The sequence below is a fragment of the Oxyura jamaicensis genome, chromosome 2 (genome assembly GCF_011077185.1).
Source record: "Oxyura jamaicensis isolate SHBP4307 breed ruddy duck chromosome 2, BPBGC_Ojam_1.0, whole genome shotgun sequence".
Classification (NCBI taxonomy): Eukaryota; Metazoa; Chordata; class Aves; order Anseriformes; family Anatidae; genus Oxyura; species Oxyura jamaicensis.
In genome coordinates, this window is record NC_048894.1 from 63,058,905 (window position 1) to 63,072,094 (window position 13,190).

General features: G+C 41.1%; 1 protein-coding gene across 6 annotated transcripts in view; it reads right to left on the bottom strand.

Moving 5' to 3' along the window:
* Positions 1-13,190, bottom strand: part of ELMO1 (engulfment and cell motility 1) — a 320,073-nt gene that overhangs the window by 16,908 nt on the left and 289,975 nt on the right. For all 6 annotated transcript variants that reach the window (XM_035319248.1, XM_035319246.1, XM_035319251.1 and 3 more), the window contains 2 exons: positions 10,171-10,334; positions 4,812-4,924 (listed from right to left, as the gene is read on the bottom strand). In XM_035319248.1, coding sequence (XP_035175139.1) covers positions 4,812-4,924; positions 10,171-10,334 — 277 coding nt within the window. The remainder of the gene's footprint in view (positions 1-4,811; positions 4,925-10,170; positions 10,335-13,190) is intronic.

The window sequence follows — 13,190 nt, forward strand, 5'->3', positions numbered from 1 at the left end:
TATATCCTGTTAAACCTGATAATAGACCGTCTTGCACCTTGTCTACCACAGAAAAGCCTCTACTAACTGTAGCAGGAGGCTACATACCCAGCTTTACCTGCAACTTCGGTGTTTCCAAGACTGTTCAGGACAATATATCCTTCTGACACTAAGATTACAACTACCATTTTTTCCCTAATAAAAGCCAACGTGGTCTCACTACCTTGTCAATAACCTGGTGAAGAAGATGATATAACTGGATAAAGTAAATTAAAGTAAAATATTATGAATTCCTTTTGACTTAGTGCGGGGCTATGGTTTTTACTGAGGGTTTGAAAAAGGTTGCTTCTTCAGCCTCCTAAGAGTTAGACCATTTTGGTAACCTTGTTCCCATTTCAACCCCCTGCTCCAATAACAGAAGAAAGAGAAAAGGCCCAGTGAAAATTTCTGTACTTCATTTTCAGGAAGAGGTTGTTTTATCATAAGAAAGCCTTGCTCTGAAGGCTTGCAGAGCCTCTTACAGCCATTCCCCATAACCCAAGGTTAATTAAAGAACTAATAGACGTAGAGTTTGAAGCTAGAAACACATCCAGTGTGATACTCCTGTGGGCTCACTAATAACTGCCATCGTACCACAGCTTGGCTGTCAAGGGGAAAGCCCTTAAATGAAACCTATAAATGGAACTAACGAGGTTCCCTCAGCTACAGCCACTGAGCGACCGCAGCAGCCAGGCTGAGCAGGGCAGACGGCACATCAGTGATGGGATGTAACCCTTCCTGCCTTCTCGGAGCCTCTACAACCACCTCAGCCTTAGCCAGCTGGGGTTCTTCTTTGGATGTAGCTTTTAGATACATGTTTGTGGACGCACGCTTTCTCTTTCACTGTGCTGTCACCACAGTGACACACTGTCACTCTAACTGGTCTTAACTGGTTAGATGAAAGCCAACAAGCTCTGCAAAGACTTGGCAATTAATTGGCTTGTGGTAATGCCAAAGGCACTTTGGTTAACCAGTTCCTCTCAGCATATCACATACTTGAACAATATTATTTTTATGGGAGTACGGAGGGTGGAACAAAGTAGCAGCGGTAGCTTTTTGCAGAAAAAAGACAAAGTGTGTTCTCATTCAAAAGTGTGAGTCACTTATCCTAGCAAGAGATGGAAGATTTGTCTTTGCTTGATTTTTTTTAATTTTTCTCTTTCCAGGTTACTAAAAAAAATATTCTGCCTTGTGTTTTAATATAGTAGTGTGCATCATCAGGCTTTCTTTCCCTTCCAAATATAACTGTTCAAGAAACCTTGTCTTCAACTGCAAAACCACTTTGATAACATGCAACTTCTCTATAATCTTTTATTACGCTAAAAGGGGAATTTATTTCCAAGAGTGCACCCAGCAACAAACTACAAATATACTGGATGGCAGCTACAGAAGTATCTATTATTCCCAATAAAATGTCTTTATCTGCTACTTAGCTCTACTGGAAAAAAATAACTTTTAGGGCTTTGTAAAAAAGATAAATAAAGAGCTTTGTAGGCTTCTGATTTAGTCTTCACCCCTTTCTTTTAGGGATTCCCAAAGAAAGGAGAATGCTGAAGAGGGCTGTCTGTCAGCTCATGTCCACAGTCAGAGAACAAAGTGGGGATTTGCAGAACTTCATGACCTGCCATTGAACAGTGACCAGAATGGCAGACCAGATTTTACTTTTTCATTTCCTATTGATTAAGAATGCCTAACAGGAGTTAGTACTGCAGTTAATCTGTGAAACGTTGCAAGGCAAAGGCCATGTACTCTTTGAAAGTGGCAAGGATCCTGCTGGGACAATAATAGTATTTCTGGATTTCAGCTGCAGAGAGACCCTGCTGAACAATAATCCCTTGCTGGAATACAAAAGGCAGAGATCTGACTATAGATACTTCACCGCTTAACCTTCAGTCCCGCTCCCTGCAAAGAATCATCTGTTGGGCTGGATGTGTTCCAATGCCTTGTATGTAAGAAATGCTTTTCACCTCCTCTCATAAGGTTGTTAAGAGGATGTAAAATCTCTCCCTCATTTTTTTTGTTTTTTTGTAAGTCAATTGTTTCAACTTAATGTGACTAACCATGTGTGTCCTGCCACACGTTCAAACAACAGCCTTAATGGAAGTTTTCTCTGGAGTCTTTATTGTGGAATAACGCCAGTTAATTATTTTATAAGTAGGCAATTTAATGCTTTCAGCTTCTCCTGTGTAGGCAATGTTCAGGTTCCTCTTGTGTAATTTGTAGATTTGTCTCAAGAGAAAAAAGAATTATAGGAAGGAGCAGTACACACACTGAGGTAGAACAGCTACCTGATTTCACTACTCTTACAAGGGAGGTTGCCACCTAACGGGCAAACCGTGATGCCTCACAGCATTCCCCATTCCTGTTTTGGTGCAAAGTCAATCTGGATGGACCATGGCCATGCTCCAGAGCAAGCGAGCTGGGGTAGTGGGCAGGTGGTGGGGCTCCTGCTGATCCCCTCAGTAAGCACAGGGCACATGTACTGTGGGGTGGGTTAGGGGATAAGAGATAGGAAGGTAGAGTAAAGGTAAGGGAAGGCACATTCAGGAGTCTGGGACTTGTACCATTTTTAGTAGGACATACAGGGAGTTATCTGAAAGCTGGTCTGCATCATTTGCTAAGCCTCTGGTCCTTCACTTTAGCTCATCTTCTAGTTCTTGACATCATGACAGGCCTGGTTTAGAGCTTGCTTTGGCTGGGGTACGGGCAACTCTGAAGGAAAGAGGCGAGTTTCAGGAGCTTCTTCCACTTTGTGTCAGCTGCAATTATTCACTATTTGGACTATGCCAGGCACTGTACATACCTTAAGAGGGACCGTTCCCAATTAAACAGCTTATAAACCAAACATGTTTGTGTTTACCATGCTTTCTTGTTCATTGTATTACATAGTGTTAGACCTTCCTGAGTTTAGTCATCTTTAGTAATGGTTGTTGTGTCTTTTCCCTCCCTTTTTCAAAGGGGGATACCTTACACTTTCACTTCAGGGAATAGAGGAAGACTGACATAAAGTACACACAACTGTAAGGCATGTCGAAACATGCCCTTCTAAATGGACATGTATCTGACAAAGTGAAAAAAAAATCCAAACCACTAACCAACAAACCAAACCAAACCAAACAACCTTAAGAGAAGGTAAGTAAGCTCTTTGAGACATGGAAACAAATATTTTGTTTCCAAAGAATCATGAACTCTTTTGGCCCTGAAAAAACACGACATCGAAGCAATTAATCTGGTGGCCCATACAGTTCAGTCCAAGGCATGGTACACAGTAACATTCTTAACTGCGGACCAGAAGATCAAGTTGCTATTATTCTTTTTCTTTTGTTTATTATTATCATCAGGTCCACTCAAATAAGTTGAACCAATTTATATCTCCTAATGTTTTTGATCCTATGAATTATGGACTGACAACAGTTTAAGATAAAATAGTCTTCCTCTTGGAGATCTGCCAGAACAATTAGGTTTGCCACAGACCTTGCTTCTTCCCTAGAATTTCAGTCATTTGGATTAAGGTTCTGAAAATAATAAAATAAAAAACCCTCACTACTGATAGCCAAACAAAACTACACATTACTTCAGCTACTTCCACTCCACAAAGATGTTGCTGAAGGGAAACACATATCATGCCTTCCTATGAAATCTGTACAGAAGTCACAGTGGAATATTAATGTTCTTTCCCTAAATTCTGCTCAAAAGGCTTTATAGGTGTTTGCAGTCTTGACGGAGAGTAAATAAAGCTGCATCATATTTTTCTGCAACTTGACTCTTTAATAAAGGTTTGGAATTTTCCAAAATAACCACTCAACATTAAAGAAAATTGCCTGCTTGTTTCTTAGAAATCAGGCACTGCAGGGATTCTTCCTTCTGTGAGGAAAGCAACTTTTCACAATTGATTTGAAGGTCTCAAATACTGATCTTTAGCAGTACTTAGCTTTTGTAACTTCCTATTTTTCATTGCATTTGCAGTTGGGAAACAAACAGCAATCTGAATCTTCACAAAATAGGGGTTCTAAAGGGATTTTTTTCTGATAAAATTCTAATTAATCTGCTCAATTTACACTATATACACATTACTTTGTCTTAAGAATGAAGCGTGCCCCTATGAGAGGAAAAAGAACCATAAAAAGTTTTACTATATAAAACAAGCTGTAAATCTAGTACTGAGCAATGACTCATAGGACTGGGAAAATAATCTTCTCTTGTCAATCATTATTCATCTGAATGTAAACAAATTACTGATCTAAGTGTTTTTTAAAAGTACATTTGAACACCATAATATATTTAATGTATACGGTAATTCATGGCAAAAACTAAGGACAGGCAATACTAGAGGGAAAGGTACAAAATGAGCTCATCACATGTATAAATGTACTGGACATGTGTTATTTGTTTAGTAATATAATTTAAATAAACCTACAAGAAAATATATGATCCAACTCTGAGACACTCAAATTGCGGCTACACAAAGTTACATGTGCTATTCCTGCAGAGGTAGAAATTTTGTTCTGAGAGAACAAGGCGACTGGACACCGAGGCAGAAATGAAAATACTAAGTTCAGACTGCTGCTTGAGATTTTCATCAAATGCTGGACTTATTCCAGATGAAACCAAATACAGTTCCAATGAAACACAGAAAATTCTACAATTGCAACTAGGAGATTCTTTCAGATGTTCCCTAGTAAAAGTAGTCAAGACAGCAATAAAACCAAGCTTCTTGTTAGTAAGAGCAGTACTCATCATCTCAGCTTTTAGAAGTGATAATAAAAAGTTAGACCAGGAAGTCTCAGCTGTACCTTGTCGACGTCGACTGTTGAGTTTCCTAAAGCAGGTACCCTCCACAAGTCGATTAAGACGTTGTTGCTTGATAAGTTCTAAGATCTCAGGCTGAATCTTCTCTTTTAGTTCCCTTGGGAAGAAAGAAAATAGGCACTTGTGAGATTCAATCAAAATCCATCTTCTTTCCTCTAAGATGGAGAGTCTCACAAGATGTTTCTGTCCAAATGAGACAACAGTGAGAGACATGCCCAGGTCAGAATCTAGCCTGCTCCACACACGCACCAAAAAAAAAAAAAAAAAAAAAAAAAAAAAAAAGTTTTCTTATAACGAGGCACGGGAGTCAGGGTATCTCTGTTCTAGACATCTCCTCACTAGAGCATCAGTGTATGACTCAGGCAAATAACTTACTTGTTTCTCAGTTTATGCATCTAAAAATAAGACTTCCTATAAAGCATCAACAAGCTTTCTGTGCAGCAAATAATGCTCTTTCATTGCAGGAACATTGTGAAGCTTATTTGAGGGTCTGTCACCTTTTGTTGCACAAACCTCTGCTAGTACACTTTACTAGCATTTAGGACAACACAAGAAGGCTAAAACACACTTTGAAATAACAAGAAAGAACAGCAATGAGCAATGCCACTGAGCCAAAATGATTACCAGCTCTATATGTCTATATGTTTCTTATCGATCCTATGCAGTTAAATTAATTCGTTACTAGCAGAATTGGGTGGAAGAGTAACCGATGATGGGGACTGCTCAAAGATCAAGTTTTACCCTTGCCCAGGAGTGCAGAAACTTGCAGTGCATTTAGAAATGTTATTATACATCCTTTAGGAAATCCATTTTCTACATCCTACTTTGATAAAAGAGTTAAAAGTGTCAAGAACTAGGTGGAAAAAATATGCGTGTAATATTTAAAGCTTGTGTTCATATAGCATCACATGGATTCAGAGGTGTCTGAATTCATCAGTTATATCCTCACTTAGATTCATTAAGAATACATAAAAGACAGGTTGAAACATCAACTTGACAGTAAGCCTGGTAAGATTAAAAAAATAACTGAATGTGTAGATGGTTTATAAAATATGAAGTGTGTCTGAACCATAACTTTGCATTGCTGCGCACATTAGGTAATACCAAAAATCATTCTGTCTGACAGTATGTTCTAGCAGTCATCATCAAAAGAAAGCAAAGCTGTGCTATTCCATCGATAACATAAAAATGTCTCTCTTCTTAGGAAGTTTGGTCTCTGCTGATATCCACATTCATGTGGATCCTGTACCTTTGTTCTGCCAACACCCCATTGAAACCACTGGAAGTTCTCTGTTAGAGACATCAGGGCTTTAAACAGAAATGCCATCATTCCCCCAGGTATTAACAAAATAGTTGGAGTACTTGATGCATAACCCACTGCATATTTACAAGCTAGGAAAATATGGCTGGTCAAAAACCATTGTAACCATAGAAACAGGCCACCTTTCAGAAATGTATTATAAGTCCTTTAGGATAATTTCAAACACTATTGTTTTCTTATTGAGAACTAAGGCAGGAAAACACTGAATAGTTAAAAACTGTGATCAAAAAAATTTTGTGCTTGAATAAATGTCTTGCCTTTCAGAGGTGATGTGCTTCCCCATTCCTCAGGTAAAAGCTGGGAGCAGGAGCAGAGAAGAACTGTGTTAAAACACAGTGCAGACTACTGAATGGCTTTGTCTCTAGCTGGGTTGAATTCAGTCATTCAAAATTGATAAAAACATCAGTGTGACGTTTAGGTAGTTTAATTTAGCAATTGGGTGACGGTCATTCTGTCATTAAAGAGGTGTTAAAGATATCGTAAGATTATAGTTATAAGACACTACTGGGTGGAGAAAAAAAAAAAAAAAAAAAAAAAAAAAAAAAAAAGTCAACCAACACAATAAAAACTAATTATTAGAACCCAGAGTATTCCCTCTTCTGTCCTCTAGAGTCCCTTTACAAATCAGAGGAAGAGACGGATTTCTAACCAATCCAAAAATAAACAGGTAATCCCCTCTGAAGTACTTCAGTGTCTAAGACAGACTTTCCATAGGAGAAAGGAAACTAGGAAAGAAGGGAAGCCTTTTGATTCTTTGCTGTTGTGCCAGAGCATCTTTTGCCTCTTTGCTGATGTGCATTGTATTTGTCTTCAGAACAGAGAAGCTCAGAGGTAGTACTTTCTTCAGTTTTACAGTAGTCCCCGTGCTTGAGCACATGGGAACAAAGAGCTAAAGGAAGATCATAAATGCAAATGTATTTTTGGAAAAAATGTATTTATTCTCCTTCAGATGACATCAACGGAACAGTTTGTGCCTTGTGAAAAGAGGGAGAGAACAAACTAGGAAAGTCTAAGGCTTTAAAAATTGCTGTTGGCTTCCTCCTGTGTTCCTGTGATGTAACAATGACAAAAGTCAGTGGGTTGATATGACAGAAGGGTTGAGGGAACTATAGATTAATATATGATCGGTAATTTTCTGATCTCACTGGTCTCAGCACTATAGGCAAAATCCTGCCATCAGCTACATGCTTCTAAAATAACAGACCTGTCTTCAAATCTGGAAAATATTGGATTATTTTTTTTTATTTATTCAAACGAAACTAGCTCTTCTTTGGCACTAGTTCAATTCAATCCAACTTTTACCTTTCCTGCTTATAATCCCCTTCCAGGATGGGGCATATTTCAGGCATTTAAATCATTACAATGTAACAGAAGACTAATCCCAGAAATACTTTTGTGTGGTTTTGTCCTTTTATCTTTCCGGCTGGTAGCTATGCCCTCCCCTAACCTCTTCCTGCATTCAGAGCAGGCACTAGTGACTTTAATATTGCAGAGAAATCTGTAAAGATAAGCTGAAAAGCATCCACACCCCTCCATCTATTTTCCTGTATGTACTAATTGTCAGCCAGATATTATTTAGCAATGGCTCTCTAACTGGCATGAACTATCTTTAACCAGCAAGTTTCCATATGGACATCAGAACTTTATCCAGTATTAAATCATCCCTATTGCCACATAATGTGTCAAGGAGATCTCTGGTTCTCTACAGGCCAATAGGATTCCTTCCTAGACACCATCTTCCACAGCCATTGCAAATAAACCAACGTTTTGTTGTGCAACGGCGGTTTGGATGATCAGTAATGATCCCAAGCTCTTGAATGCTTTCTGTGCTGTAGGACTTCTACTTTCCCTCTGAAAAAAAAATGAGCTCCAAGTGAAACAGCAATGATCATATAAAAGAAACAATTACTTGTTGGAAAAAAAGGTTGCTGCATTTACAGGGATCTAGAGCAGTATTTTCCAACTTACATTCAAGTCCAACTTAACTGAAATTTCCCTCATCCAGCAGCTTGAAAACTCAGAACATCAGTACTTTATACAAAGAACAGCAAAAGAAAGACTTTTATCATGCTAAAGGCAGGAAAAAACATCATCTAACTGGCATACGCTCAAGCAGAATTAAACGAGGCCCACTGACTTTACATTCAGTTGTGCACAATCTCTTTTAGCATATCTGTAAGGCTTTAAAATATACAGCACAGCCACGATTGCTCTCTTCATTCACGGTCTCTTTTCCTACAATGGGACCATGATTCTGTACTTTTATCAGCCGTGTCATCTGTGCAATTTGAGAGAGTTCAGTACACGGAATCAAATCAAATGGGAAAATGAAAGAACCGTTTCTTTTCACTGTCAAGAATACGTGATCACGGATGCAATCAAAATGCAAATGCATGCAGCCAAATCTCTGCAAATGCAGTTGTGACTGCTTAAACACCTTATTGATTTAGTTAGCCTCTATAGCCTTTAGGCTTAGCCTTTGTGCAGAATCTGAAACGAGTCCTTTGGTAACATTTCATTTGCTTTTAACTATTTGCATTAGCTGTTTCATTCATTCCACAATAGGGAAGGAAATTCTACATCGTGGCTGCAACTAACCAGAGCAATACTGTAAATAAACTGCTTGCAGAGGGCACTAGCAAGTTGAACAAAGCTAGGCAATTCTGCACAAAAATATAAATAGCTGACCTGTATCATAGTTAAACATCTGACTCAGGGGAAGCAAGGAAAACGAGAAGCTTTGGTGACAAGCTTAGCACTACTGAGTGGCTTGGAACCACTAAACATTGCAGGGGAATGGCAAGGGATTTCTGATCAGTGTAATGATGCAAAACTGACTGGAATCATTTGTAACTGTTTAATTGATGCATTACTGAGTGACATCAGTTCTAATTGGGCATTAGGTCCTATCTTATAATACATTGAAAACATAAAAGAAGCTTTCTCCCTTTGATCCACATTGGTATGATTAAAATTTAAGTGTGTAATTCCACTTAGTTTATGCTTCTGCTGTTGCCCAACTGCCCTTGGATGAATGTGTCCCTGGAGCTTGTACTTAGATATATCTATATCCTTTAGAAACAAAACAAAATGAGCATCTCGCATCTGAATTCCCAAATTCCCTGGTCCAAATCCTTCTCTACAGCTTTGCCTTGTAAAGGAGATTTGGGAAATCATGAGCCATTACACTTCAAACATAGTCAAGATTTCATGACATTTCAACTGATGTTTCTGGAATCCTCACTATTTCTCTGTTGATCTCAAAAGGTTCCTGCTATTCTCAGCACATCCTTTGTGCACTGCGGGGTCTGAACCTGTCCTGTGCCATTAGTTCAGCCATGAGCTCTGGTCCAGAGCCAAGTACGGCCTCCATTTTTCACATAACTGAACAAAGAGTATTCTGAGCAGCAGGCAGGAGCTGTGGTGGCGATATCAGCATTTGATTCTTTGCAGTAAACAACAGAGAAATGAGAATCCCATTGTCTTGCTGCCAGAATGTTATCATTTACAAATAAATAATGGCTTTTCATTAACACCAAAGATAATGCTATCAATAAAGACAGTAATACGTAACCCCACTTTTTTCTAGAGTCAGTCCTCTTGTTCTGAGCATCTTGTCTGGCTCTGAGAAATGGCATCTGCAATTTTTAAAGGCCCTTGGACAGAAGACAAAGTTTTAAAAAATACAAATTAAAAAAAGTCATTTCTGACAACAAAAACAGGCTCATAAACACAATCATACAAAGCCAGGAAATGTCAGAGCATTGTTTTTTACAAGTAAGCCAGGTGAGACCCTATAGGGATTTCATAAATCTGGTTTAACTGAACTCAAAGAAAAAGTTGGGAGTCCCAGCAGAAGAAAACATATACACATTGTGCAGATAGATGCTGCACTACTGCTTTTGAGCATAGCTCCCTGGACAGCTTTCTTACTTCAGTTCCCCCTGAAGAGCTGACAAACATCATTCACATTTGTTAATACTTCCATGCAAAAATAGGTTAGGAGAGAAGACAGTACTTACAGAATTGGACGAGACTGGAAATCTTCCTGGTTCATTCTTTCAGACTGGCGTATTTTCAGTATTTCTGTGTAACTGAGATTCTGAAGCTTGCTCTTGAACTGATCCAGTGAGCTAGGCTTGGTAGTGAGTGCTCTCATTATCTGTTCTTTCACTACCTGCATTACCTGTGGTTGACAAGGAAGGGAAAAGAAAACCTGTGTTAACACCTTCTGTGTTTTTGTCTCAAACCTTATTCTGTGTCAGAGTAAGGTTTCCAGGTTGTATTGGGTTTATGGGCATCTGTGCAGTAGATCCCGTGGCCTGTGGAGAGGTCCCTGGTGGAGCAGGCTGTCCCCCTGCAGCCCATGGGTCCCACATGGAGCAGATCTCCACGCTGCAGCCCGTGAAGGAGCCCCCAGTGGAGCAGGTGGATGTGGCCTGGAGGAGGCTGTGGTCCATGGAGACCCCACAGGAGCAGGCCCTGGGCCAGAGCTGCAGCCCGTGGAGAGGAGCCCACACAGGAGCAGGGAGTCTGAGGAGAGCTGCTGCCCATGAGGGACCCGTGCTGGAGCAGTGTGCTCCTGACACATGGACCCCGTGGTACGGAGCCGTGTGGGAGCAGTTCCTGAAGAGCTGCTGCCTGCAAGGATTAGATTGGGAAGGATGGCATCCCGTGGGAGGGACCCCATGTAGAGCAGGGGCAGAGAGTGACTGTGCCCTCACAGTCACTCACAATGGTGGAGACAAAGCATCAGGGACTGACCGCAGATCCCATACCCCTGTGCCGTTCGTGGGGAGGAGGTGGAAGAATTGAGACTGAAGTTGAGCCTGGGAAGAAGGAGGGGTGGAGGGAAGGTGGTTTTAGTTTTTTGTTTCGTTAGTTGGTTGTTTTTATTTTGGTTCTCACTGCCCTACTCTGTTATAATTGCTGTAAATTAATCTTCCCCAAGCTGAGTCTGTTTTGCCTGTGACTGCAATTGGTGAGCGATCTCCATGTCCTTATCTCAGCCCATGATCTGCTTCATTGTTTATTCTCCTCCTTGCCTTGCTGAGGAGGGGGAGTGAGAGAGCAGCTTGGTGGGCAGCTGAGTCCAGCCCACCACCAAGGTACAGAAGATTAGTAGTATCTGGTCTCAAGTCATTTTTTCTGTAGCGTAATCAGAAAATAAGCCAACTTCTGGCAGGGCAACAAAGCTTACAGCAAAAGCCCATCTGCTCTGAAACAAGAAAATTATTATTTTGGGGGACTGGTGGGGAAAGGGTCATATATCACTTGACAGTCTCCCGACAGCTGAACTACGATCGCTGGTTACAGGACTGTAAATCCCGCTCTGTCTGTGGCTCGTGTGCTCATGGCAGCAGTAGCGTGGCTCTTCTGGATTCTGAGCTGAGATGATACTCCTGTCATGTCAAGGACAGGCACGCATACTACAGTGCACTTGTAACAGCATAAAAAAGTTGTGAAGTCCTAAGCTGCTGAGAGTGCAGACGCACATCCTGATTTCTGCCAGCTTGAACCAGGTGATGTGTACCAGCCAGTAGATACTGCAGAGAGCTTTTCAGGTCTTACAACTCTCCTGCTGGGCCTTAATGGGCCTTAAAGGTGTTCTCCTGACTAAAGGGCAGTAGTGATAAGCCACAAGCTGTGGTCTGTTGTTTCCCTCATTGCTGTCATGGTGAAAGGAGGGAGGGTCTGGCCATGCAACTGTCCTTGTGATCATTATTATTTACCCTCCAAGCACTTCCAGTTCCCTCTCCTTGTTCTGCCTTGTAGCTATGTTGCTTCAGTCCTCAGCAAGTTTACCATGAATCTCCATGGTCTCTCAGATGGAGAGATTGGTGTGTCCAGTTGTAGGCTCCCAAGCACAAGAGAAGGATGGACATACTGGGGAGAGCAAAGGGCCACCAAGATGATGAAGGAACTGGAGCATCTGTCCAATGTGGGAAGGCTGTGAACTTCTCCAATGTGACGTCAGGACTGTTCAGCCCAGGGAAGAGAAAATTCAGGGAGATCTCATCAAAGTATATAAATATCTGATGGGAGGGTGCAAAGAGGAGGGAGACAGGCCCTTTTCAGTGGTGTCCAGTGAAAGAGAGTGCAAACTTGTACTGGGCCTGGCTGGGATGTTAACTTTCCCTGCAGCAGCCCATACAGTGCTGCGCTCTGCACTTGTAGCTAGAACAGCAGTGGTATCACACCAGTGTTGTGTCTGCTGCTGAGAAGTGCTGGCACAGCATCAGGACTCTCTCTAACCCTCCTAAGGGGTGGGCAAAAAAGTGAGAAAGAAACATAATCAGGGCAGCTGACCTAAACCAACCAAAGGGATATTCCATACCATATGATGTCACACTCAGCAATAAAAGGTGGAAGAAGGAAAAAGAGGGGAAGGGTGGGCTCTCATTGTGAAAACGTCTGTCCTCCTCCCGAACACTGGCTACGTGCGTTGAGGCCCTGTTTCAAGGTCGTGGTCAAGCATCGCTCATTTGTGGGAAGTAGAGAGTAATTTCTTTCCTCTGCACTTCCACATAGCCTTTACTTGTTTTGTTTTGTTATTCCCTTTCCCCCTCCCTTTTCCCGTTTCCCTTTTTTCCCTTTAGTTGAATTGTTTAATTAATAATAATATTTCCTTAATAATATATATATTTTTCTCTTTAATTAAATTATCCTTATCTCAACCCGTGAGTTGTTCTTTCCTTTACTTCTTCCCCTCCTCATCTGAGGAGGGGGAGTGAGAGAGCAGTTGTGGTGTTCAGCTGCCTAGCACAGTGAAACCACCACAAAACTGAAACACGGGAGGTTCCTTCTGAAGATCAGGAAACACTTTTTCACAGGCTGCCCAGAGAGGATGTGGAGTCTCCCTCCTTGGAGCTACCCAAAAGCCGGATGCGGATGGTCCTGGGCATGCAGCTCTAGGTGGCCCTGCTTCAGCAGGAGAGTTGGACCAGCTGACCTCCAGAGGTCCCTTCCAACCTCAACCTTTTGGTAATCCTGTGAGAACTCTACATTGCAGGCACATTATTATCATATACAGTCAAAGAAA